Here is a 27,840-nt window from a genome sequence, read left to right as displayed (position 1 = left end):
TGCGCTGTGGTGTTTTTATACGCTATGAAAATTTACCACCCCCCCATCAAATCCTCGCGTTTTCATTACCCCAAAGTAGACTCTCACTCCTTTCCCCCCACCCCAGGGTTGGCAGGTCTGAGTGACGAGCAGAGCCGCATACATTTGTAGCTTCGCACTGGGAAGCTATACGGCTCTGGTGATATCAAGGGACGCTGTAGAGATAAAAACAAAAAAAACGAGTGCGCCGGAGGACCAGTTTCTTCTTTGATTCATGTGAGTACATTCATTCATACAACATGGTGCAGTTGACAAAGCTGTAACGTGTCGCAGCTGTGAAGTATCGTGATTAAACATATAAGGGGAAGACGTGTTCGTCTTGGTCTTGGTCAATCGAACCCTAAGACCTCGATCCCCGAGGAAAAAAGGGCCATCATGTACATATCTAGATTTAGTTCAAATGTTTTCAATAAAAGTCAAGTAATATTCGAAGTAAAAACGTGACTATAAAAAGTGCGTTAAAAATTTCCTCGTAGGTCGCGAGAAGTTCTCGGTAAAAAACTGTTATGATAAAATGTTTTGCTGGCTGGAACAGCCCTAGGTACGTCATTGGATACCGATCTGGTATGATGTGAGTGTGTGTCATTGTGTATATTGTTAAAATTATTGACTAAAGACTCATGCACACCGCTGGAGAGAATTTTTATAAGTAAAACCATTCGAGCCGACTTCCGTCTGTTCTTAAGCAATTCCAACCCTAATTTGTCTCTGGCCATAGTTACGCTTTCCACCCCTTTAAGATCCGCAATAAAACGCACAGCGCGCCTCTGGACATTTTCCAGTTGTGTTTCATGTTTTATGAGGTATGGATCCCATACCTCACAAGCGAATTCCAAAACGGGCCTGCACAGACTAAGATATGCAATTTTTTTGACGTTTCTGGGTGCTCCGTGTAATACTCTCCTCAACATCCCTAACCTTTGATATGCTCTAGAGGTAATGTCATCTATGTGTATGTCCCATTTAAAGTCATTCATTTTTGCGAAAGAGATGTGAATTGAGAATGTGAGGAGAGTAGACGTTGAGTGAATTGCGATGGTGGTGAAGAATAATTGCGTTTTGAAGTGGAGGCCAGTTATCTGAAGCTGGTATTTGGTGAGCATGGTGATGATTTGTGGGAGAGATTAGTAGAAGAGATAAATTCATGTATCGACAGTGCTGTTGAGAGGGGAGGTTATAAAGGTGAAGGTGGTGACAGACAACCTATTATGAAAAGTAGAGCTAAGCTGATACGCTATTGAGAGCTATTGGGCACAGTGGCAGAGTATTGAAAGGTGCAGGGTTTGATATAAATGGTGTAGATTCCACTTATGAAGAGGCAGTAGAGATTTTGCAGGAATACTATGGTAGACTGGAGAGCATGTTTGTGAAGGGGCAGAAGTTCTTGATGGCTAAACAAGCATTTGGTGGAATTGATAGAGTTCTTGCAATGAGTTGAGAGTTTGAGCAGATATGCTGAGGTAGCTCACAATGCTGGTGGCGTAAGGTTTGCTCTAATAGCTTTCAATGCTCTTTTGGGAGAGATAGAAAAGTGAGTAGAGACTTGATGAAGAATGCCAAATTGACTTGGGCAATGTTGAATGAGGCATTGAGATATGGGAGATGGCGGCTAATTCAGACAGGTTCTTGAGAGCGGAGAGTAGAGGAAGCTGCTTGAAAAGTGAGGTTGAGGAGGTAGCGAAAGTGTCAGAGTGCAACAGCCGTGCACAGTACCCGAGTGGTGGTGATAGAGGATATAATTTAGGAGGTAGATATTCTCCTAGAGGTGGTAGAGAGTATTATGGTGATAGTCATGACGATCATAATGTTAGTTGGTATGGGGCAAGGAGTTGAGAGTATAACAAGGACAGGGACAGTAGGAGGCATAGAGACAATAGCAGTTAGATATATGCCTCTAGATATGGAGCAAATAGTAGAGAAGATAGAAAAAATAGAGTTAGCTACAATTGCAAGCATAGTCTGGGGCCCACTAACCCGATTATACAACATTCCCTTTCTGTTTGTTTCTTTGAGTCTTAGATCTTCCAGCATACACCTGACAAGAAATACACATACACTCATCCGGTGACTCACATAGCTGGTGGAGTTTACTTTATTTCTTACGATTGAGGCATCAACTTGTTCGATCCACTGCCACTCTTGGGCTCCCCTGTAATGCTGTCATCCTCGCCAGCACTACTCTCTCTGCTTCCCTGCCTACTGCTGTCCTTCCTCTCCGTAACCCTCTCCTCACTGCCCCTCCGGCTGTCCACTAGCTCGCCATTCAGAATGTCTCCCTTAGTTGAATCATTGCTTTAATGATAGCATTTTGTTACACCGATCTGCAACATGACAACTTCCTTTACTAATAGTTAGTAGTAAACACTATCCTTATCTAGTCAAGATTTACTGACTCAGTCACTCCGGGTAACTGCCCCTGACTATTGTCTCATCATCGGACCCATCCTAAATTTGGGTCTCCTGACTACTCCCACCACGCGCCCCACTCAAGCCACTTTTGACAGTGGCATTGCAGGGTTCCTCCACTCCATCATTTAAACCTGCTATTGTTTTTCCACATTCACTAGCCACAGGTTGGCTACCTACCCAACATCGTGTCCCAACTTCCTCACTATGCTCAAACAGCTCACTGAGATTGTTAGAGGCATTATTAGTAGCACAGTCCTTACTGTCAGTGTAAGCATTAGTATTATTGTTGGATTGTCAGGTGAGTTTGTTATTCAGGGAAAACAGATGTTTTCTATTTTTCCTGATGTTGCTCAAACCGATTCTTACCCAGTAACTCTCTGGCGAACTGTCCTTTCTTGCCACCGTACCTGCTGCTCCGGTGTCAGTAGGTGTTAGATAGCCCAACTACTTTTTAACATCAACTTCCTTTTTCTATCTCTACTTTCAAACTCCTCATAATCTATTCCCCCTTTACTGATTACACCCAAATTTGACTTAACCGTTCCGCCAAACATTAGTTTGCTAGGTGAGTAACAAGTTGACAGAGGGGTTGTTCTATATATCAACAATACCATATCTTTATCCTTTTTTCTACAAACTTTTCGCTGTTTCAACTACGCTTTCTGTCAATCCATTACTCTGTGGGTGCTGAGGACTATTGGTAACTACTCTGATGTTGTACAAATCTGCAAAATCTCTAAACTCTTCATTATTATGACAAGGCCCACTATCCGAACGCAGAGGGCTAAGAATACCAAAGCAAGCAAAGACCTTTTTCATAACGGTTATTACTTCCCTAGTTTTTTGATCATTCATGTGCAACACTTCAATCCATCTGGAATAGTACTCCACTATCAACAAATACAACTTTCCATCCAATACAAATATTTCACTATCGAGTGCTTCCCAAAGCCTCGCTGGTAACTCATATTCAACCATAGATTTGTGCTTGACTGCCCCGCAGATGACACAAGTATTGCAGTGCCTTATAAACTCACAAATGTCTAGGCTCACTCCTGGCCTCTAGAAGTGGCATCTAGCTCTCCTACGACACTTATCAATTTTCAGGTGACCGATATGACACTTCTCTAAATACAGTTTCTTCATTGACCTAGGTATGTTTACCCGGTCTTTGAAGAAAAGCAGTCTATATTGTACCGTAACTCGTTCTCTCACACTATAAAACTTTAAAAGCTCACTGCCCAAATTTTTAATAACCGCTTAGCCAACTTGGCCGAGAAGTGGTGAAAAGTCTGAAGCCCAAAGAAGGAAAAGATAAGGTATGTTGTATAATTGGGTTAGTTGGCCCCAGGCTACGCTAGTGTCGGAGGTCACGGTAATTACAGATAGTGACGAAGGTTAAGCGAGAAGTCAGTCACGTAGTAGTGATGCATTGCAGGGAATAGCAAAAAGGCAAGTGCAGGTGAGAACCTGTTCCTTCTTTGCTTCAACTTCATGTGAGTGTTGACGTTGGTAGTAGCAGTTAAAATTTAATCTCTACTCAAATTTCCTCTACTAGCTAGCCGTGAGAATCGATTTGGGTAGAGATATCAAATATCCACCGATATTACTAGTGTTAACAACAGCCTCTAACTGAACGATACTGGAAACAGACCAAATGCCTAACTGCTATCGATACGAGTAATTTTTCACCATATTAACAATGATTCAGATTTGGGTCTACAGATATGATTGGCTGATTTGCCGAATTTTTTACGACGTAAAAAAGGCACTTTTGTATTTCTACTCACCTTTTAATAGCTAATTATTACCAGCTTATCAACTAAAAAAGCTGTAGAACACCAAATTATTAATTATTAGGCTAAAAAGAAGCTAAGATTGGTAAACTACCATAAACTCCATTTTCTGCCGCCTGTTGACACAATAATGGTATGCGGCAACCGTACTAGACCGGGTGAGATTCGGAGCGTAAAGCTTGGAAGTGACGCCACAGAAGAAGGGCGACAACAAAACAATCTAGGAAAGACGGACTTGCAGAAGCCAAAAAGAGCCCGAGAACTCGTACAGGCATAACTCATTACTGCGCATCACAGATGCAATTGTGACTGGAGCTTCGCCAACAAAAAATAATTCAGATCTATATAAAGCATTGTACATGCGAATGCCCGTATTTTTCTCTGTTATTTACTCAGACTAGTAATCATGTAAGCAGTCACTACATGCCATTAATATTTATGAAACTTTGTTTGAAAATGTTTTAAATGAAGCAATAAATTCATCAGATATGAACATGCATGCGCAAAAAAACTCCAAAATAGTTCATGAGCGAAAACTCAATAATAAAATTTGAGCCAAAATGTTATAACATTTCCAAAAAAATCGCAGCCAACAAACTGCTCAATCCACAAAAGTTTGCATTTAATGATGAAAGCAACAACTCCCATTACTGGTGCGTAATCCGATCTAGACACTTTTACAACAAACGAAAAGTTCCTATAGAATACAATGAAAATATAAGGAAAGTAAAGTTTTGCAAAGTTAAATGAGGAGTTTGAGAAAAGGCCCAGAGTTGTGCCTCGTGATGGTACCAAAACTTGGAAGCATTATGATTGAAAGATTTGCCAATGGTGGAATTTTGCAAAGGCTGGCCTTTAAGAAAGGCTGTAGAGCCAAATCATCGTCATTTTTATACACTGGCCCGCCATTCTTGCACTACTCAATTACTCATCTACATAATTCATTTTCATGTTGTGTTTCATGCAGTCTAACAACTTGCAGATTAGGTGGTTTGATGTGATGAGTAGCCATTTCCGGTTCTTTCATGAAAAAAATTATTCGTTTGTTAGGCTTTTCAGCCGGTGCTCTGAACAGAGCTGGTCAGCTAGGTAATGATGATTTCCAGGCAAATATCAAACTTTTGGTCTGTATCACATCTGGCGTTATTGGTATCACTTTGGCTGGCACCCTATCGTGATTTTTCACAGTCATCAATGACACTAAGATTTGTGGTCTGTTTTAAAGGTTGACTTGCAACAAAATTCACATTACAGTTTATTTGGTATCAAAAGATTCACCATGTCTTACTCTGTTGTGTTGTAGATGCCAAATATGTGGAAATGTGATTACAAGCTCTTAAAAGCTCAAAAACGAAAAGCCGCCGTAGATTGGAATATCTTTATTTCTCTGACGTAGTCATGATAGTTTGGTTATTTTTCTTGTCACGTGATATTCTCACGTGAATTGAAAGGCCAATAAGAAGCTCAATATAAACTTATCGTAGCACTAGTTTATGACAAACACTGGGTTTCACCGAAGACCCCGTATCAAATATAGATGCTCGCTACTTTACAGTTTTGTTTCGGCTTGAACTAATCGTCAATTCTTAATCTGATCATGTGACCCAATACTTCGAAAATAATTTTTGCAGCACTTTTCGATTATCACAAGTGACCAACAGGCTCGTCATGATTATCAGACAATGATATGCACTCCTTTGAGCTAAGGTTAAAAAGTTTAACGAATTTTTACGGTAAGTTATAAGATATCACTGCTAAAAGTGACAGCATTACAATGATGATAAAACAGACGCGTAAGAGCAATAGACATGGTTTTATTGAATGCGTGAAGTATATTTGTGAAAATATTTCGACGAATAAGGTTGCACGAAAGTGTAAACAGAAACCATTTCCCACAACTACATCACATTTAAGCCGTTTTGGAAAGAGAATCCAAACTACGGCGGTCTCGTGCGGCTGCGATTAACTGTTCGTTTTTGAGCTTTTAAGAGCTTGTAATCACACTCCCACATATTTGGCACCTACAACACAACAAAGTAAGACATGGTGAATCTTTTGATATCAAATAACTGTAATGTGAATTTTGTTGCAAGTCAACCTTTAATAGTGAAGAACAGTCCTCAAGCGAATTGATCAAGTTTTTCCATAGCCCACGCAGTTTTTAGGACTTCATTGTCGATCATGGCATATTTCCTTTTCTGCATCTGAAAGTGAGCACAAAGCATTAATTACTGGTCGGTGTGAACTATCAACTTGTATCTGAAACAACGTTGCACCTAGGCCGCTATTTCTGGCTTCTTTGGACACAATGGTTTCCAACATGGGTGGGAGGGAGCGCTCTGCCATAATTTTCACGAAGCCAAGTATCTTTTATCTTTTCAAAAACTGCTTCTTGATCTGTTTCCCAGATCAAATAACTTCGTTCCTTGAGGAGGTCTCGCATAGCGGCATTTGAATTGGCTAGACGGGGGTGTGAATTTGGCCATTTGATTGATCATCCCATCACCCCTTCTCAACTCTGTGTTGTCTTTTAGAGCAGGTAAATCTATGATCACCTGCACTTTGACATGATCATGCTTTATTCCCTCATCATTGATGATATGACCCAACAAGGAAATAGAAGTTTTCCGGAATTCACATTTCTTGTAGCTCAGATTAAGCTTCGATTCTTGTAAGATAGTTACCACTGCTTCGAGTTCGTTGTTGTGGCTATGCGTGTCTCAATCATGAACAAGAATATCATCCATGTTACAAACTATGCTTTCGATTCCACCAAGTACTTGTGGCAAAACCCTCAAAAGAGATAGTCAGAAAAAGGAACCCGTAGTCAGACCCGGAAAAGATAGTCAGTTTCCATCACCCTGTTCAAATTGATCTGTCAGCAGCCACTGTGGGTGTCAAGTTTGGGAAACATCTTGCTATTTACTAGTCTGCTCAGACTCTCTTCGACTGTAGCCAGAGAGTGGACTTCTCACTTTACTGTGCTGTTCAACCTGGTGAGGTCAACACATGAGTGTTGATTACCACCAGTATTAATCGAAACACAGCTTAGCCGTTGCCATCATGCATTGTTTTACAATTTGAAGGATAATAAATTTATATTTCATACTTGAAAACACGCTAAAATAAACAGATAAACCGCATCGCCAACACAGAACCAGGTATTATTACTACAGCGGTGAGTCAAACAGATTTACAAGTGGTTTACGAGAAACATTGATACCGAGCAAGTTACATCACCAATAGAAGAGAATACATTTATGGTAGTAAGTAAAACATACTCCGACCATCAATTCTTCTGCCGTTTAATTTTTTTCGCATAACTGTCCGGCCTTTACATGTTATATGCTTTAAAATGTTGCCTAGTTTATAACTACAACCATATGAGTTTTCATGAAGTCAAGGTAAACAGGCTTACCATAGTGATAATACTTAATGAAAGTGAAAGCATTTTTCAAAGGTTCAGCCACTTGATTGGTTCTAATGGTTGAACTTTCAAAGGAAGTTGAAACGTGCAATACTGCAGTCAATACAATGTTAAGCTCATTATTGGCAAGATTACAAGTCTAGCAGTGTATTATTAATAAAGTAAACAACATAAAAACGTGTTCTTATGACTACAGCCACAGTGAATATCAGTGGAGATATTTTCACTCCTGAAAAGCTTTATTGTCACTCTCTGGATCGTTTCTATAATAATAGGTGAATTCAACTTGAGAAAAGTGTTTGGGCAAGTCCAAATAAACCAAATTAAATTCCTCTTCAGAAACAATTCCCCTAAATTGAACTCTGAACCGTAGTCGCCGTTATTGCTGTCAGTAAAACAGTTATAAAAATTCCAAGCTTGTTGACCTGCATGAAATGCCTAAGAAAAATTGGAATTCCATCTATCATTGGATCTGAATACTACATTTTGGTATTCAGGGTGTTTTCATTTGATCACTAATATGTGTAATAGATCCACAAAAATTCTCAACTGCCACAGAAAATGTTCGTGAAGTATCGACTGAGAAAAAGTGTAAGACATTTTTTATATGCTATCATCGCACTTTGAGAATGTATTTCACGCATTGTTATGAAAAGTCTCAAATAAAGCATCTCATCTTACTCAACAAACTGAGATACTAAAACAAATATTTGCTTTTTCGCCCAAATATTTCATTCTTAAATTCATCAACCTCTACCTGCTGCACATCACAGCCTATAATAGACAAAAACACTCATACTGGCAGCCCTACACATGTACGTAGCTTATAGAAGTGAAAAGTTGCTATTCAATATCAAGCTTCTGCATGTCAGCAGCAACCCATCGGACCATCTTTTCTAACTTGCACTGTCTGACATATATTGGCTATTGCATCATACAGACACAGTCCTAAATGTATAACTGCCAGTTGCATATGAGTGTTGGCCATTTAGAGGTCTATAATTCGCAAAAGTTACGGCTGATGATTGCATCCCAGCACTTGCACTTTTACCATCCACAGGTGTATGGGTTCGTATCTCACTTTTGACAACATACAGAGTCTTCAGCATGGTTATGCAGTCGTTTGATTGGCAAATGAATAGTGGATCTAATCATTCACCACCAAATTTCTGTAGCTGTATCATTGCCCAATACAAGACCTAAGGTTGGTTCACACTGTATCACAGTATGCTGCCATTGTCTTCTCGGCAAATATTTGTCAACCATTCATCAACTATGTTTGTCTTAAATTGATGCCATCTCCGAGGCAACACGGATATACCAGAAACATTGCATCTATCAAATTGTTTAAAATTCCCAATATTTCATCATGCACCCACTACAGTCTCTGTAATGTGCATCACTTCGGAGGTGGTGATTGACTGTCGCGGACTGGGCGGTGGTGATTGGCTGTCGCGTATTGTTTGCTCTATACAGTATGTACTTCTATTCATGGTTGTTGCTGCGGAACTAGTATTGCGTCGTTTCAGTGAATGCATGAGAATGCTACGTTGTGGAATATTTGCTATGAAAACGCAGATAGGTTTTTGAGTTTGAACAATATTACCACAGACGATCACCAATGTATTGTGGGAGCAACGCCGACATACTGACACAGAGTGTGTACTGTATCATTGCTTAAGACTGGTTCACGCCACATATATTGCCATTGTCTTTTCGGCGCTCATTGTCAACTGTGCACCGTGAATCGATGGCATCGACGAAGAACTGTGGATACATTGAGAAAGTTGGCAGCTTTTTTGACGGTTCAAGATGATGATTCACTTTCCCTGATATTCTCATCTACACATTTCCATTTGTGCTAGTTGCTGCGGGACTAGTATATAATTCAAGTGCCTGAAAATAAAGAGCTTTCTTCACGAAAAATTAAAAAGAAAAATGAGAACACTGTTACGGAGTATTTACTGATGCAAACATGGATGGGTTTGTGATAGTGTGAACATTGTTATCATCGTCGCTACCCAAAGTATTGTGGCAGCAACGCTGAGGTACAACGATATAGTGTGAACCAGCCTTAAGCAAACTACAGCATGTGTTTATGGTAGGTTGAGCATATGTTATTACCGACGATCACCGCAGTATTTTGGCATCAACGTCAAAATACGACGATATTATGTGAACCAGCATGTGATATAATGACCAGCTCTGTGAACTTTAGAGGAACTTACAATGGCTCGATAGTCCCAGCATCCACAAATTCGTTGCCCTTGATAAGTTTAATTCAACGAATCCCAGTTTTATTAAGGCGTGTCCCATTTGTGTTTAGTGGACATTTTAGAAGTTGTTCTTGTAGTAGATCAATATTTGTGAAGGAATGTGTGGAAAATAGGGCGATGAGAAAGTTTTGCAGGCTTTTGCAACCATTGACCCATTACCCTCCTCAAAAAATAACCTATAAGATACTAATACACAAATTATTTGTTTTTGAAAATAATTTTTCAAGTATTGTTAAATTTTTTTGACTTTACTGCTTTAAATGTTTAGATTTTGTACTGAATACATCCACTTTGTTTTCTAAAGCATAATTTGCTTTTGCCAAGTTGGACATGTAAAAAGTTTCATTTTGTTTTTTAAATAAAGCAGCTTCATGCGTGAAGTTTTTGTAATCGAATTACCTGCTATACTGCACCATGAAATTTTCAATAATAAAATTTATTTAGCGTTTATCCAAAGAATTTTTATCCTGTAACAGTTGTAATAATTATTTGTTCGTAAATGCTGCAAATTCTTAACTAAATGTGCTAAATTAAAATAGCTAACTGTTAAATATCTTCAAAACCAATGAAAATTGTTTAGGCTTTGCATTTTAAAAACAAAATCGTTGTAGTAACACATCCAATGTTTAAATTGCACATGGCTAACTGGTGTTTCCTAATTATTGTTCTCCTAATTATCATGAATGTTTTACCAAAATTAGTCCTCAAATATTATCGCACAAAATTAATTTGAATAAAGATTTGCTTAATAAACTTACAACTCTAGTTTATGCCACGCTGGACAAAGACAACATTTGATAACAGCAATAATAATAGGCGTGCAAAGAAGCTGCACATAACGCAAAGAAAACTTTACAAAGCGTACAAATCAGCTAGGAACATATACGTCTTTTTCAAATATAAAGAATGTTATACATGTATGTGTTTAGGGAGAAATTATGTTATGCATAACTAATCCGAACCCATACACAACATCAGTGTTTGAATTGCTGTCATCTTATTTGATTTTGACTATGTTGATTTTGTGCACTTTGCTTAGCTTGTGGGAAATAATTTAATTATTACTGGTTCATGTATTAATGAAGGTGTTAAGCTATTATAAACAATATTGATATTGACCAGTGAAAGTTACTTCTTTATTCTGCAAATCCAGCAATTAAATTACCTAACTAACAAATTTCTAAACAATAATATTAATGGTAAATGGTTAAAATAACTAATAAAAATTACATCCTTACTCGAACGATCATCCGTGTTTGTTTGCTCAGTCCTGTATGGCTGGGAGTTTTGACAGTCAAATGAGAGTCATGACAGACCATAGGCAGAAATTTTTGGCAGGTGGTGGGGGATAGACTTCAAAGGCAGGAGAGAGGCTCCTCAGCAGACAGAAGGTAGAGCATCTGAGCAGACCCTCAAAAAAGACAGTCGTTGGAGCTGTTCTTTTTTAAAGATGTCTAGCATGTAGGAAGGCTAGACTGTGGGAGTAGGTTGAGTGTTAAGGTTCAATGCTTTGTCAGGTATGCGAAGAAATCGTGTTTGCGTAAGTTTTTAGCTCATGGACATGTAGGATGGAGCTCGTAACTTACTGTTGGTATCTAGGTCGTGTTCGACAGAGAATGGCCGATCTGTATACAAGGTAATCATTTGATTTGTCTCCAGTGTTTCTTTGGTGGTTTTGTGGTGGTGGCTGACAGATTTATTTGCTGCTACATCCCTTTGGCGGTTTCTCCAGCTGGTGTTGACGCAATTTTACGATTGATTCTTCCAATTTTGGAGTTTCTTATTTGCTTTTGACGTTTTTTATTTATTGGATCTTTTGATGTCCTTGGGTGTCTGTCTTGCTGCTTGTATGTATTATGTGCTTATCTTGTGGTATGGCTGCATTCTCTGTTTGTATGTTGTTTTCGTGATATTTCTATACAGCAAGAGCAGAGGCGTTATAATAAAAAGGTATACAGAACTATGAAAAAGGTTTTCATTGTGAAAAAGATGTGCAAACCGTTTGAGAAGTGTAATAGCAATTCTTTCTATAAGTACATTAGGAGAAAACAAAAAGATCAAGCCCCTATATCCAGTTTAAAGCTTAGTGACGGAAGTCTCCTCAGTGTGTGTCTCATCATTCTGCAGTGTGCTGAAGTGCTAAATGAATATTTCCAGTCAGTTCTTTAATGATGAGAGTATAAGCGAACTACAACTCCTGCCCACTGACAATAGCTCTTTTGAGATTGACCCGGATGGTATTGTCAAACTCATACATTGCATTCAAAATAATAAATCTTCCTGAGCGGATAAAAAAGTATGAACTCCTAATAGACCCTACATTGATAGCTGAATGTTTAGCATAGTTATTTCAAGCACCAATAGACAGTGGAGTGTCTCATCATCAGTGAAAATCTGCCTTACTTACCCTTATAAACAAAAAGGAAATAGAAAAGATCTGTATAAATGTAGACCTATCTCTTCAATGAGCATTCCATGCAAATTGTTTAAACCTATTGTTCTCCATTATTGCAACCAAACCCTAAACATGGATTTAGAAGTGGTCCTAGTTGTGAAACCCAACTTGTGCGCTACTTACCATGATCTAGCAAAAGGATTTGAAAAAGTCTTAATTTTTCACAGCTTAATTTTTAATTTCAAAACAGCCTTCGACAAGGTTCCATATAGACTTCTTATCCAGAAAATTAAACAGTTTGATAGTATAGACAAGAACATATGCAATTGAATAAAAGTTTTTTTTTACAGATAGAAGTCAAAAAGTAGCTATTAAAGGAGCTCTATCTCGTAGCATATTTTTCTTTTTTATAGAACATTATATTGCTAATTTTATTTTTCCTTCTTATAGTGCTTAGCTGTGGTTATGCAATTGATCTCTTTCTGCATTGTTAAGTTAAGAGAATTTATTTACTTTTGAAAAGCTGAGATAAAACTAAGTACTCTGTAATGTGCAAAACATAGTTTTTAATATTGTGGAAAACATACAAAAAATGCAATAGATTACATCAATGAGCCTATTTGGATGTAGATACAAAAAAACTGAACATACAAAACAGGTTCCAATGTTTGGCTTACACTGACACCTCCGTAAATTATTTAATACAAAACTTATTTTATAAAACATCTGACAATACCACATCTTTGTAATGTATGTATTTTATTTTACTATTGCAACTCTATTAAGCCAGTGGTATTAACATCTGTGTCAAGATACTTATATTTGTCTCCCTTGAACATACCTTTTGCGCTTTCCTACATTCATGGCCTGCTGACGAGCTCATGAAAGTCCATATAAATGAATAATTGAATCATGAGCTTATTTTACTTTGCTAGATAGAACTTATGTGTCATTGTAGAAGTTTCTATTTGTGTATAAGAACTACCTGGAATCATTTCATTTATTGACAAGTAATGATTGACAAGGCTCTATGATAACATCCGATCTTAACACTAAATTTAATTCAAATGACTTAAAAAGTGTGCAAGTATAGTGGTTCAGATAAATATTTTTTAGAAATGGTCTGCAATAGTTCTAAAACAAATTTTGACAACTTTTGTTGAGAAACTTTTCTGTGAGTAATATGTTCTCATCAGTGGTGACTAAAAATGTTGTTTAAAACATTCAATTGTATTATTATTTGCAATTGATAAATGTACAGTGTGATGATGATTTGTTATTCTCAAATGATGTTATGCTGAAATGATTTTTGCTCGACCGGGTGCTAGATCAAGGGGTGCTACACCAAGAGGTGCTAAACCAAAGGGTGCTAGATCAAGGGGTGCTACACCAAAGGGTGCTAAACCAAGGGTGCTAGATCAAGGGGTGCTACACCAAGGGGTGCTAAACCAAGGAGTGCTAGATCAAGGGGTGCTACACCAAGGGGTGCTACACCAAGGGGTGCTAAACCAAGGAGTGCTAGATCAAGGGGTGCTACACCAAGGGGTGCATCGTTTAGCCAGAAAATTATCACAAGTATTCTAAGTATTACTATTTTGCTGTAAATGAAAACGTATCACAGTGAAGTGCTAGTAGTATTAATGGAATAGGGGAGACTGAAGTTGGAGGGGCCTGAAAGGCTGGAAAGAGATTTGTTAGGTCTTAGAAATTTTAATGAGGGCTGGCTGAAGCAATGTGCAACAATAACAGAAACATTAATATACTACTTTGTGTTACTTAATATATGAGTATCCTGACGAAATAAGAAGTTATTTTTTTCAGTTCTTAATGCACTCCCATTCTTTCCTACAAATATGCAAAAGCCCTGAAACCATATTTTCTGTTGTTTATTTGTTGGTTATAATTTGGGTGGCTTTTAGCTCGAAATGCTGTGGTTGCTGGTTTATTGTTAACCCTCGTCTAAATCCTCACCCAAATTGTCAAATACAATTTTTTAGCCAGTTAAGAATTGATAAATGCTCTCCAAAATTTTGTAATCATGTAAAGCAAGTGTCAGCAAAACAAACTCCACCCATGTCAGTCAATTACACCAATTTAAAAAGAACTTCTAGGGCTACATCTAGCTATTCCATTATTTGTTGTAGTTGTACAGAGATAAATTGTTTTCTGTTTTATGTCCATTTTCCTGCCTATTGAGTCAATGTAAATGTCAAGGTTTTGTGTTTGTGGGATGGTGTTATTCAAATCAAGTATGGATACATTTTTCATAGAAAAATCTGCTGACTTGCATTAAGCTTTGCTGTATTTCTTACAGTAGCCATACACTTATAGCATGCACTAAAATTACATCTGATGACTGACATTGGTAATATTCAGTTAGCGAAGTTAATGTTTTAAAAGAGATAAAACTCCGGATTTACAGCCAAATTAGATGGGTCAAGGCCAAAGTTTGTGCTCAATTAACTAGTATATTAGTTGTTAACTAATGAGTGGGTAACTTGATCAATGTGTCACCAGCGTTACAATTAAAAAGACAACATATTTTCAACTTATTTTTGCATTTCTGCACTTGTAGCCTACAGTAAGACTGCTGCGCAGTATTAAAAAAGATGGAAGTAGACGAGCCCACTCCTGTTCCTCTTTCATATGCTTTAGGGGATTATATAGCTCGCACGGATAATGACTTCAAGTATCCCATGAAGCGCAGGTTAGTGTCATCGATTTTCAACATTTAAGGTCAGCTGTTACTTACAGTTTTATAAAGGGCTGCAATGAACAGTAACTATTAGAACAATATTATTATTTGTATGTCATCTTTTATTTTTAGTAGATATGTTGTTGGATGTTAGCTCTATTGCGTTGATATTTGTTGATGTGAATGTATTGCACCTAATCACTTTTGCGTTGTGAAGGGCTTCGCTGAAATAACTCGGGTGTTTCACTATTAGAATAGTACAGTAGACGTTTCTACAACGTAAATAATCCTTTCCGAGGATGTTTTATGTTATAGGGATTTTATGTCATACGAATACTAAAATACGTGTAAATTGCTTAATCCATTCCAAGATCGTCTCAAACTCACCTCTTTAGCCCTTTGAATAGGAAAAACTAAACTTAACTTTTTATTTGATGACTGCACCCTTACTGCGGTATAATTGTACACCCTGTCGCCCCTACTGTGACATAATTGGTTTGTATCAAATTTTCTCTTTTTTTATCATTTTCACTTGGTTTAGGGTTCGCGATTTGCTAATTTTACATTATCATAAAATCTCTATCTGAGAGCAAAGTCGCTCTATTTTTCAACTCTTCCTATATAATGATGTTTAATTAGAGGTGACTTTTAAATAGAGGGTGGCGCTGTATTTTTCGACTAGCTTGTCAAATTTAGTAAGATGTATTTGACCCATTTATGGGTGAAGAGATGCTAATACCACCTATATTTTATACCCTTCTTCGGGTGGATCGATATTAATGTCATATATGTATATAAGTGTACATTTACTAGTCGTGAAACATAGTTGCACTCATCTTTGCAGCTACTACCAGTTTCATGACTTCTCCTGTCAATCATCTGTCTTATCCTGTCAGCCTGATGATTGACAGAAAAAGTAATGAAACTGCTAGTAGCTGCAAAGATAAGTGCAACTATTTTCCATAACTAGTCCTATTTGCTCCAATTTCTTGTACAGCTCTTTTATTTTAATATTACTTTATTAACTTACAATATAGTAGAACTTCAGTTGTAGTTATAAGTGTACATATGCGTATATCGTAAAGTTTGTCGTTATCGTCTGTTCGGATGTCTGCCCGTCCAGTTATAGCAATTAAAATCTTTGAATGAAAAGCTATACAGTCATTAGGATTCTATCACATTTAGCATATACTGTATGCATACGCGTATGGCGCAAAAAGTGCACGCTAAATGTGCAATTTTGATTAATAACTAATAGTACCTTTTGAATTTGTTAATTTTTGAAATTGTTTCAACACAAATCTTTTCCTACTATTACCTATTTTTTTAATTTAGAAGTTAAAGTGTGCCGTTTCAATTTCAAATGTCCGTTACACTTCTACTTCCGGTTTTTTGTAAGGTTCGATTGCTAAATCAGTAAAGGCTAATATCTACTATCTCGACTAGGAATAGCCTCTATTATCTCTTTTCGTTCGGTCAAACAGAGTACCAGACAAACGCGGTCCGATATCTCATTTCTACATTTGTACCAGTATCGAAATGTACCAGTATCGTCGCATTCAAAGTTTTGATGGATAGCTTCTGGTGGAACAGTTATTTTTTTTATACACACTTCTTTGCATGAATTGTTATTACTAATTCAACATACAAATCATCTTTTATCGTAATCATAGTGAAGGTCGCTAAATCGCAGTGAAGGTCAATACTTTTCTTGCGGACAATTGTATTATCTCGAGTAGGAATGGCCTTCAAATTCTCTCATCAGTCGGTCAGACAAAGACAGTCCAATATCCCATTTTTACATTTCCACCAGTGTCGAGAGGTGCCTGTATCGTAATATTCAAAGTTTTGATAGATAGCTCTTGGTGGAACAGTAACCTTGTTATACACATAAACGCGTGCACACTATGCAAAAATGGTTATTATTAATTCAACATATATGTGCAGGATTTTTATTTTGTTTTCTTTTCAGTTTGCCTTAACTGTATCATTACCGAGCTATCTTTTATCGTAATTGTAGCAAAACAAACTTGATTTGTTAAACTTAAACTTAATTTAGCTTCATTTACTTGCTAATTATTTCACATTTACATCTAAACACTTTTATAGTTGTTCTTTTTTGTTTCCTAATTTATTTGACTGGCACAAATTTTTTCCCTTAATTTATTTAAAATGCACAAAAACATTTCTCATGATATGAAGTTTGAAAGTTAGAATGGCAAATGTTGTTATATGTTGAACACAAATAAATATTCTGTCCAAAGACCTTTTTATTGCTAAATGGAGCCCCTTGGGAATTTTTAGAAGCCTCATAATGGTTGTGCCAATCAGACAATAAAAATTTCTTTCTGACACAAAAAGTGAACCAACAGAGGAAAAATGACCCATAATAATATGGAATTTATCTCAGTTGATTTAGTTGACTTTTACTCTGCCAAAACTAAAGACTTACTGACACAAGCACTAGACCACACAGAAAAACATATGCACATCTCAAAAGAAACAGAGATAATCAGACACGCCAAGAAATGATTATTGTTTTACAACAACGAACTTTAGACGAAAAAAGACACGAACAACTTATTTGATGTGACTATGGACAGCTACAACGCAGCCAAGATTACGCTCTAGTATGCACAGTCTCATTGGCGTTATTATATTGAGCAATCAAGTATAACATTGGACCTTTCCAGAGACATTGACAGGCAGCACGCAGCACGACACCAACAGCAATTAAAAAACTGAAGAAAGAAGTATGTTCTACATTTATTAAACGCAACTTAGGTTCACAATTGAAGCAAGCAAAAGAACCATTGACTTTTTAGATGTAACCTTCACCCTCAGAACTGGTTACCCCAGACCATACACCAAACCTGGCAGCACCATACCATACATCCATAACAAAAGCAATTACCACCCAACATGTTGAAAAACATGCCTGAGAATATGAAAGGCGTATCCTCAAACAGGACGAATTTGATGAAACAAAAACGTCATATCAAAAAATACTAAAAGACAGTCGTTACAATTACCAAATTGACTACAAACCTGAAAAATCAAACCAGAAAAGCTGACGGCAACACAAACAAAACAATCTAGTACAGCCTGCTTACAGTGCAAATGTAAAAACCAATATAGGCAAGACTTTCATCAACATCATCAGACAATGCGTTCGCAAGAGTCACAAGCTTCACAAAATATTTACACTTTACACCCTCACACTTTAAAACTTAGCAATTTTTGTACGCCTAACACGAAAACGCAGATTGATGCTCACACTGGAAGCAGGAAGCATTCTGAAAAAAGCCACAAAACACATTTGCAACTGCAAACAAAAAATGAATGTCAACTTAATAGGGATTGCGATAAGACAAAGAGCACTGCGTGTTAAGCAACAGTGACTAGAACAGACAACAACATGAATTAGTTGTGTTGGGCCTTACACTGTTGAATGGAAGAAAGTTAAGCAATGTAAAGTTTACTCAGTACAAGCGTAAAGCACAATCTTTGCCTTGCTGAAAAGTTCATGATTATTTGCAAGCCAAACCGATGTTGATGGTGACTACCCATTGACTATTGAGAGTTGATGAGTTATACTCGCATATACTGGTAGCCATCTAAAATTTGATCTTTTTCAGGTTATCACCACACATCTATTTTAGCTTGAAACAAGTTTGTATTGTTGGACTAACAGTTAAACGCTCTTTATATTTTATAGTATAATATAAATATATGTATATTTATGTATCTATATACCGGTATATGTAAATATATATTTATGCACATATATGAATAGCTATATATATATATAGTGGTTTATTGGTATTGCGCGGTGAATTTCTGTGAACCCGATTATACAGGTTTGATTCTTGAGAGTTGTATTACTAATTGTACTTTTAGCTAACCGATCGCTATTAAATGGATATACAAATGACAACACACAAACACTTGATTTTATACGGATAGATATATATTATTCCTGTATTATATTGGGAACGTTTGTGGCTACTTTCAGTTTAGTGTGTCATGTTCTAGCAATAGAGATTTATCGTGAAGGTACGTTGTAGGGGTCTCGCTGTTATCATCAACAATGTCAATTTTGCGCCAATCCAGCTCATGAAAAACCGAACGGGTTCGGAAAAAGACCGGGATGACCTTGTCAAAGCTCTTAAATTAATAGGATTTCAAAAGTTCCTTATAAAGGACGACCTGACTGCTGAAGCAATGACAGAAGTTGTCAAAGAGGGTTTGTTGTCTCATCTGGCTGGTTGTCTCATCATCCTATTAGTTTTTGTCAAGTATCATTTCTATTAAATATCGTTTTTATCAAATATTGTTTCTATTAAAGATCGTGTGTATCAAAGATCAATCCTATCAAATATCATTTCTTTCAAGTACTGTAATCCACAGTATTAATTAATTGTAAAGATCATGTGTATCAAATATTGTTTCTATTAAAGGTTGACTTGCAACAAAATGCACATTACAGTTATTTGGTATCAAAAGATTCACCATGTCTTACTCTGTTGTGTTGTAGGTGCCGAATATGGGGGAATGTGATTACAAGCTCTTAAAAGCTAAAAAACAAACAGTTAATCGCAGCCACACGAGACTGCCGTAGTCTGGATTCTTTTTCCAAAACGGCTCAAATGTGACGTAGTTGTTGTAGATGGTTTCTGTTTACACTTTCATGCATCCTTATTCGTCAAAATATTTTCACAAATATACTTCACGCATTCAATAAAACCATGTCTATTGTTCTTACGCGTCTGTTTTATCGTCACCGTAATGCTGTCACTTTTAGCAGTGATATCTTATAACTTGCTGTAAAAATTCATTTAATTTTTTAGCCTTACCTCGAAAGAGTACATATCATTGTCTGATAATCATGACGAGCCTGTTGGTCGCCTGTGATAATCGAAAAGTGCTGCAAAAATTATTTGCGAAGTATTGGGTCACATGATCAGATTACGACTTGCCGATTAGACCAGGCCAAAACAAAACTGTAAAGTAGCGAGCATCTATATTTGATACGGGGTCTTCGGTAAAAACCCAAAGTGTTTGTCATAACCTAGTGCTACGATAAGTTTTATATTGAGATTTTTCTTGGCGATTCATTTCACGTGAGAACATCCGTGACAAGACAATAAATAAATTTCATGGCTACGTCAGAGAAATAAAGAATTTCCAATCTACGGCGGCTTTTCGTTTTTGAGCTTTTAAGAGCTTGTAATCATTTTTCCACACATTTTGCACCTACAACACAACAGAGTAAGACATTGTGAATCTTTTGATACCAAATAACTGTAATGTGAATTTTATTGCAAGTCAACCTTTAAAGATCATTTATATCAAGAATCAATTCTATCAAATATCATTTCTTTCAAGTACTGTATTCCACAGTATTAATTAAGTGTGATTATAATTTTTTTCGGTTAATTTAGACTAATTACCACCCGCGAAAAGTGAAAATCTGTTAAACTAATAAACTCATATCTAACGATCTAACAAAGTCACTTTTCCATTCATCGTAAGCATTCTCCAGTCTGTTTTAAGTTCATTTAATGATTTTGTGGGTCGAGAATGTTTAAGAGGCATGCTGAAGATGGTCACAGTATTGATGTTGATAAACAAAAAGTAAGATATGATGAACTAATGCATGAAAAGTATGACCTTCATGCTCAATTATTTGTTCCCAGCAGCTTATAACAATTTGAATGAATTGTAAAATACAGTGAAACTCGGATAACTCAAACTTCAAGGGACCGAGCAAAAGTGTTCGAATTATCAGAGTGTTCAAGTTATCAGAGCACTGTCACAAGTACATGTATTTACTTATTTATTAGTAGATACATGAACATATACAAACTATAATATAAATCAAAAGCACAAATGGCTTGTTTCAAATTAAATGCTTCTAATGTAAAGTTTAAAACGTTTTTATCAAAAAGTATAGAGATTTTTCTATCACTTGAGATTGGTTTATTGTTTGAGGTGATGTTATTGCCAGGACGTTTTTTAGATTGACATTGGCATAACTTGATCGTTGCTGAAATGCTCAAAGAAAAGACATCTTTTTCTTTTGAGCGTTTTACCCACGATCAATTTTGCCGATCTTTCTTGAAGTTTATGGAAAGATTACCTTACTTTAATTGGGATTCGTTAAGAGCAACACTCCGAGGCAGTTCAATTAAAAGTTTTACGAGGTTTTACGGTACATTGTATATCACTCACGCTTTTTGAATGGATACTTATTGAATGTACACACGTATTTTGTGTTTAGGTCAAACGATGAATAGTTTTTTTTAGCTAAGACAACGTATACGTTTGACTACCACAATTCTTAAGACGTTTTAAACATTCAACATTCCGACGTTAATTCAACACGGAATCAACGTCGGAAAACTATTCATCACGGGCTAGCCGGGTCACGCACTCAAGGATTTTCGCCACGCAAATACAAAACAAAAACAACATGCTGTTTTTGTTTGGTATGTGCGTGGCGAAAATCCTTGCGCCCGTGACCCGGCTAGCCCGTTCTATTCATCGTATAGCAGTATAAATCAAATTTCAACAAACCTTTAGAACAGTCGTTGACAAAAATATTTTGCCGATGGAGGTAATAACGACGCTTGTGAATTACGAAAAGTTGAGGTTTACCTCTATGGCTAGGAATATAGTGATTTTCTAAAGCGATAGCAACCGTTTCGGTAGCCGTTGGGCAAAAAACAGTTCGTTATAACAGTGTTGAATTCGAGTTATATAGAGCCATTTATCATTGCGTGGGAACGGACCAAGCAAATCCAGTCGAGTTAACCATGTGTTCGCTATATCCGAGGGCGAGTTATCCATGTTTCACTGTATTATGCTCTACAGAAGTATGTATACAATACATAGTACTGGTGCTGCATAGCAGGCCTTACCTAATATACAGTTGTATTATAATAAGCCTCCTCTATGTAATATGGATGTTTATAACTACATGTACAAATTTACATTATATCTATTTCATTTACTTTACCATTAGAGATGAACACACACAAAGCTTTGGTAGATTTTATCAAAAAGTGTCAGTATTTTTTTATCATTCACGGTTGTTTTTTGATATTTGAGGTGATGTGATTGCCAGAATGATTTTAGATTAGAATCTATAAAACGTGATTATCATCATCACGATTAAAACGCTCAGAAGACAAATACGTGCGAAATGACATCACTAATTGTTATCATTGCGATAATCGATATCGGCTATTGCATTCAAGTTTAAGGGTTATGCCTCTCTTTCCTGTTTGTTTCTTTGCAATTAGAAACATCGTAATCGCACTTTGATTGATCCGAGTGTTTTAAACGCTATCAAGTTTTATCGATTTTAATAATTCTGGCAAACATATCACCTTAAACATCAAAAACTATCACGAAAATACCATTGGAAAATACCGACTCTTTTTCCAAAATCTACAAAGATTCTGTGTAAGCTCATCTTGAATGAAATTTTAAGCGCTTTTTGTGAAGAACATAGAGTTACTGTGATTGTAAATGTTTGGTATGGTTTGCTTTGTTTTCTATTATTATAACATAGTGTCACTATTTTAACTATTTTGATTGTAATAAAGAATGGAAATGACACGTTGTTTAAAACTTGTATTACAAATCAAAGAGCGATGGATTACGCCATTTCAATTTTTTTACTCAGTACAACTCACTAATGGTGTACCTTCTTGGACACAAACCAAATGATGGTCTCACGCTAAATTGTTTTCTTTATGCTGACTCACCCGATCCGGCTGTCCGCGAGTAGGTCATGTAATATTGATGATCTTCTGTTGTTATAATTGTATCATTGCTTGAAACTAAAATAAGCTAAATTAAAACTTTATACCTAATAATTATCTCTGATCGTTGTAGTTGCTGGTATGAATCACTCCAATTATGACTGCCTCTTTCTCGTCATCATGTCTCATGGCTGCCCTGATTATATATATGGCACTGACAAAGCCATCTCCTATAAACTCCTTCTTGATCCTATCACAAAAGATTGCGTCAATCTTTCTGGAAAACCGAAGATCATTTTAATACAGGTATAGATAAGCGCCATTTGTCTATAGAGGTATGCAAGCTTACTCTGATAACATTTCATTGTATCGCCCTGAGAATAGAGTCTCATTCTCTCTCGCTACACTATCATGCTACTGATGTATTCAGAATATCTAGGTTGACTCTAGTCTGTTTGAATGTTGTTGGCTGCACATGTTATTACTGCCCGTTTGCAATTCTCCATTCCGATGTATATGGCTTCATTTCTAACGGCTAGAACTTTTAACTGGTGCTGGGAACAATCTGGGTTGCTTAGAGCTGTAGTGAGATGGCCGAAATGAAACCAATCTTTTTTAATACAGAATCTGCTGCAAGTGTGTTATTTTCCAATTGGCTCAAAGAAGACAGACCCATGGAAATATATTTAATATTGTGACCAGGCTGAGTGTTACTGGACGTCCTCCTTTACTTGCCACTCACCAGGCAGCATCGACGATCAAGTGTTTTTGATCTGGAAGTATTTTGCTCATCGTCCCTGATAATATTTGCCTGCATATGGCTAGGGTTGTTTGTTGACCTATTCTTCTCTCAGTTTTAAATCAGTTGTGATTTTTGGTCACCCCAGCTAATTACCTCTCAGCTATCTCCACTGACACACACTATGTTTCCATGTCGCCGCATGATTCGCAAATTTGAGCCAATCCGCAAGTTAACCGCATCATGGAAACGGCATAAATCCGCAAGCTAAGCGAGTTTTGTGATTCGCAAAAATATCAAATCCATCATGCTTGCGAATTATAGAAACACCACTTGCGGATGATGCGCATTGAAATACTGACCCAGTTATTCAATTTTAAACATTTTCAATACTTTCCTTGTCCTTTCTCGATTGCGTTTCACGCATTTGCATCACTAACACGTGCGTCGTTAAATGCTTTGCTAATTAGTAAGTTATAGGGTACAACTCCTTACCTTTTTTTCAACAAGTCGCCGGAGTCAATCCGCATGACGCGAATGTCCATATAAACACTTAACTTGCCCTCAGCTCCCCTTGCCAACAACCCGCATGATGCACATCATGCCTGCCATGCAAACAAAGTGACAACGTGATGTGGATATCCTTTTATTTGCCTGCCATGCAAGACTCAGGTCACATCAAGGACAAGATAAAACTTGGTTTGTTTTTCAGTCTATTAGATTCGGATCCGTATGTGCTCAGTCTGTGAGGGCTATATCTAGCACTGTTCAGTCTATGAAAGATGAATCTGGTGTTGTTATTCAATCTATTGAGCTGGATCTATAATTGTTCACTCTATTAGAGTTTTATCTATTGTTGTTCGGTTTATGAGGGTTGTATCTATTGATGTTCAGTCCGGAGGTTGGACCATATGGTATCATTGCAAGTGACAGCCAAGCTGCTAGCATGCAGTAAAAGAGAAATGCTCTACAAACTTTAGTGTCGTGCTGGCAATTTCACACCTTTTTATGTACATATTAATATTTGACCAACTACTATTGCTATTGTATGCACTATAAATCCTAATTGAAAGGGTTAGCTATTTTCTGGTGCAGATCAGTGCTGTTGTACATACAGTGTAAGTTTGAGTCTGCTATACTTTTATACTGGCACACTTACATACCTCAAACTGTCAAGTTCATATGAAGTATAGATGAAGACATACAATAGACCATTTAATTGAGTACAGCGCTTACATATCTCAAGTCAATAAGTTCATATGAAGTATATATGAAGACATACAATAGACCATCTAATTGAGTAGTTTATAGCGCTTACATGTACGTTTGCAAAATTCGCTTACATTGGTTGGCGACTGCTAGTGGTAATGCAACTCAAGTCCATGCACTTGGAAAGATCATTCAGACGAACATAATGTAGTCATTTCCTCGCTATTTTCTGTTTAGGCCTGTCAGGGTGACAATTATGATGAAGGAAGGAGGTACACAGCAGATGCCTTTCCACCTGGCTGTGCGCCTGCTGCTCTTAGACCTAAAGCTAATCTTGAGGCGGCAGACATTCTTTACTCATGCTGTTCAACTTCAGGTACTGTCTCTTGCGCCGCTCTTTTCTTCAGCTACCTGTCAGAAATTTTCCTGTTTCTTTTTTCACCATGGTGCCTTCCTCCACCCCTTGTACTTCTGCTCCATCTTCTATCCCTTATACGACTGCTTCTTCCTCTACCCCTTTTACTACTGCTGCTTCCTCCACCCTTTATACTAGTACTTTCTCTGCTCCTTATACAACTGCGTCTTCCTTCACCCCTTTATACTTGTGCTTCTTCCTCCACCCCTTTATACTTATGCTGTTTCCTCCACCTCTTGTACGACCGCTCCTACCTCTACCCTTTATACTACTGCTCCTTCGTCGCTAATGCCACTGTTTTATCCACCCCTTATACAGCTGCTCTTTCTAGCATTTGCTCAAATTTTTGCAACTCTTGTACAGCTTTTCATTGGTTCATCTCTTGCCTGACTGTTTCTTTCACTCCTTACATAACTGTGTTGTAGTATTGTTATAAAGCTGATGATAATTGGATGAAGATTAAAGCTTTCTCTACACTTGTTTCCCTGTAGCAATAACCTTTGACCTCACATTTTCGTGTGCAATCATATTGGCAGTTGGGATGTTGATGGTTTGAAGGAAAACCCTTTCAGGTTGTTCAATATAAATGTGTTGGTAGGCTTTCCAGCATTTCGAGATATCGCGCAAAGATCCTGGTTTATACAGGCAGTTTGTGAAGTTCTGAGGGAAGATGGACGAAGACTGAATTTAGTGAACATTCTGACTCGAGTCAACCGTATAGTCTCTTACTGTTTCCAGACAACTTCTGCCCATCCGACATTCCCTCGTGGCAAGCAGAGCCCCTACTTTTTCTCGACCCTCACTAAAGACATATATTTTGATTGAGAGTTTTGCACCTTGATTGCCGTCAAGTCTGAAGACTTGTTTTAATTGTGTTTACCTATGAACATTGACAGTTTAGATTTTTTCACATTTTATTTTTGTATACTTTTATTTATCGTGGATGCAGTACCTTTAGGGTGTCATTACCGGCTGATTTTATAAATTTCATGCTTACATTCTTTCTATGCTATGATTAGCATTTTTGTATATATTATCCATCATATAGCTGAGCTTTTAGATTTTATCTGCTGCAGTTTATGTTGCAAATTGCATCTACCTTAGCTTCGCATATCAGCATGTGTAGGCAACTATATTTTGTACTATATACATTTACTAGCTGTGCTGTATGGGTAATAAAAATCAGTTTATAAACTATAAGAAGTGATGAGAGTATCCTACCACTTGCTATTAGCCTGGCACATTGCCAACGGAAAATTTTAGTAAGCTAACTAATGATAATCACATATGCAATAATCCTGCATGGTATGCAAAGCCGTTAGGTATGTGCTCTCATATAGTGACTTATACCGGCTAGTGAGCGACTCAATCTCCGTGGCCTATTGGGTAAGGCGTCAAAGTGGGGAACGGTACGGTCTGAGATAAAATCCTCTGTGATGCGGAATCTTTATTCCAAGATTTTGATAGCTATAACCGGAATGCCACACATACGGACATACTTTGAGAAATATAGATATACCCAGTGTTTGTTCAGTAATACACCCAGACTACACTGATCATAGGATATCATTTGGATGAAGTAGGTAGTAGATCTTAGGTTATGTGTTGTCATTTACATGGTGAGCTCATTCTTTGAATGCTGCACATTTTAAGGGACTCCCATGAAGTTGTGAATGCTATGGTTAGCTCGAGCAGAATTAAATGCTAAACCATGTTGTATTGCTGAGAATAGATGAGTGGTGTCGAAGACTACAAATTATTTGACCAACGTTTTGTCACATCTTTGGTAAATCCTGAAAAACTTTTTAAATCTTGCAACTTCAGCTCTCGTTGATTGTAAGTTAAACTAGGGAATAACATAATAATTATCTTCACTAAATCATTGAATACTTATTCTTGTTAAAACTGAGCCAAATGAGTATAATTCACCTCTTCACCTCTTAATTTGCTGATAAGAGACTTGCTTGTGTAAAGGAGCAGATATGTTGACATGGCCAGAGGTGATAAATAATAGACCGCTTCCCCCCATGGTCAATGGCATGTATTTAGTAGATTTGGCACTCTGAAATACAAAGTAACTTGTGACCATATCTATGTTCTTATTAATATGATATTACTAGCCGAATTCCGGTGTCGCGCAGGTATTAAAAAACAGCTTATATGCTATGTTTCCATGACACGAATGATGCGCAACTCTGAACCAATTCGGAGGTTAGTCGCACCATAGAAACGGCATGAATCCGCAAGCTAAGCGAGTTTTGCGATTCACAAAAATTATCGAATTAATCATGCTTGCGAATAATATAAACAGAGTCAGAGTCAATCCACATTATACGAATGTTCATAGACACCGAAACACCGATTTATTGAGGAGCAGCAACGAGGTTACTAGCTGGCCAGTCAGAGTAAGCCAGTGTAAAAATTAGGGAGTAGGTATTGATTACCATCATCACAACACCGCAGTGGTGATGATGGTAATCAATAGAAGTTAATTACTCTATTAATTACTCCACAGCATAGTGGGAAGAGCAAAGTCTATTATCGAACACAGGAAGATCTTGTTCGAACACAGGAAGATCCTGTGCGATAATAGGCACAGGGAGATCCTGTTTTAAGTAGCTAACGCTACTAGGTCCTAGACAAGGTCTAATCTTAGCTACTAACAGTT

The 27,840-nt window shown here is 37.2% G+C and overlaps 1 protein-coding gene across 7 annotated transcripts; it reads left to right on the top strand.

Annotated features, from left to right (window-relative positions):
• Positions 1-118: 118 nt before the first annotated feature.
• On the top strand, positions 119-26,219 carry LOC137408860 (caspase-7-like). 7 transcript variants are annotated; one of them, XM_068095454.1, is made up of 7 exons: positions 202-255; positions 11,547-11,583; positions 14,918-15,049; positions 19,105-19,283; positions 22,943-23,115; positions 24,995-25,133; positions 25,771-26,219. In XM_068095454.1, exons 3-7 carry the CDS (start codon positions 14,952-14,954, stop codon positions 25,995-25,997), a joined length of 816 nt encoding a protein of 271 aa, XP_067951555.1. In that variant the 5' UTR covers positions 202-255; positions 11,547-11,583; positions 14,918-14,951; the 3' UTR covers positions 25,998-26,219. The 7 variants fall into 7 exon arrangements, with proteins under 7 accessions (XP_067951547.1, XP_067951598.1, XP_067951555.1 ...); XM_068095446.1 differs by lacking the exon at positions 11,547-11,583 and having other exon boundaries at positions 119-255; XM_068095497.1 differs by lacking the exon at positions 11,547-11,583 and having other exon boundaries at positions 119-255; positions 25,818-25,929.
• Positions 26,220-27,840: the final 1,621 nt, after the last annotated feature.

The sequence above is a fragment of the Watersipora subatra genome, chromosome 1 (assembly GCF_963576615.1).
Source record: "Watersipora subatra chromosome 1, tzWatSuba1.1, whole genome shotgun sequence".
NCBI lineage: Eukaryota > Metazoa > Bryozoa > Gymnolaemata > Cheilostomatida > Watersiporidae > Watersipora > Watersipora subatra.
This window is presented reverse-complemented; position numbering and strand designations above follow the sequence as displayed.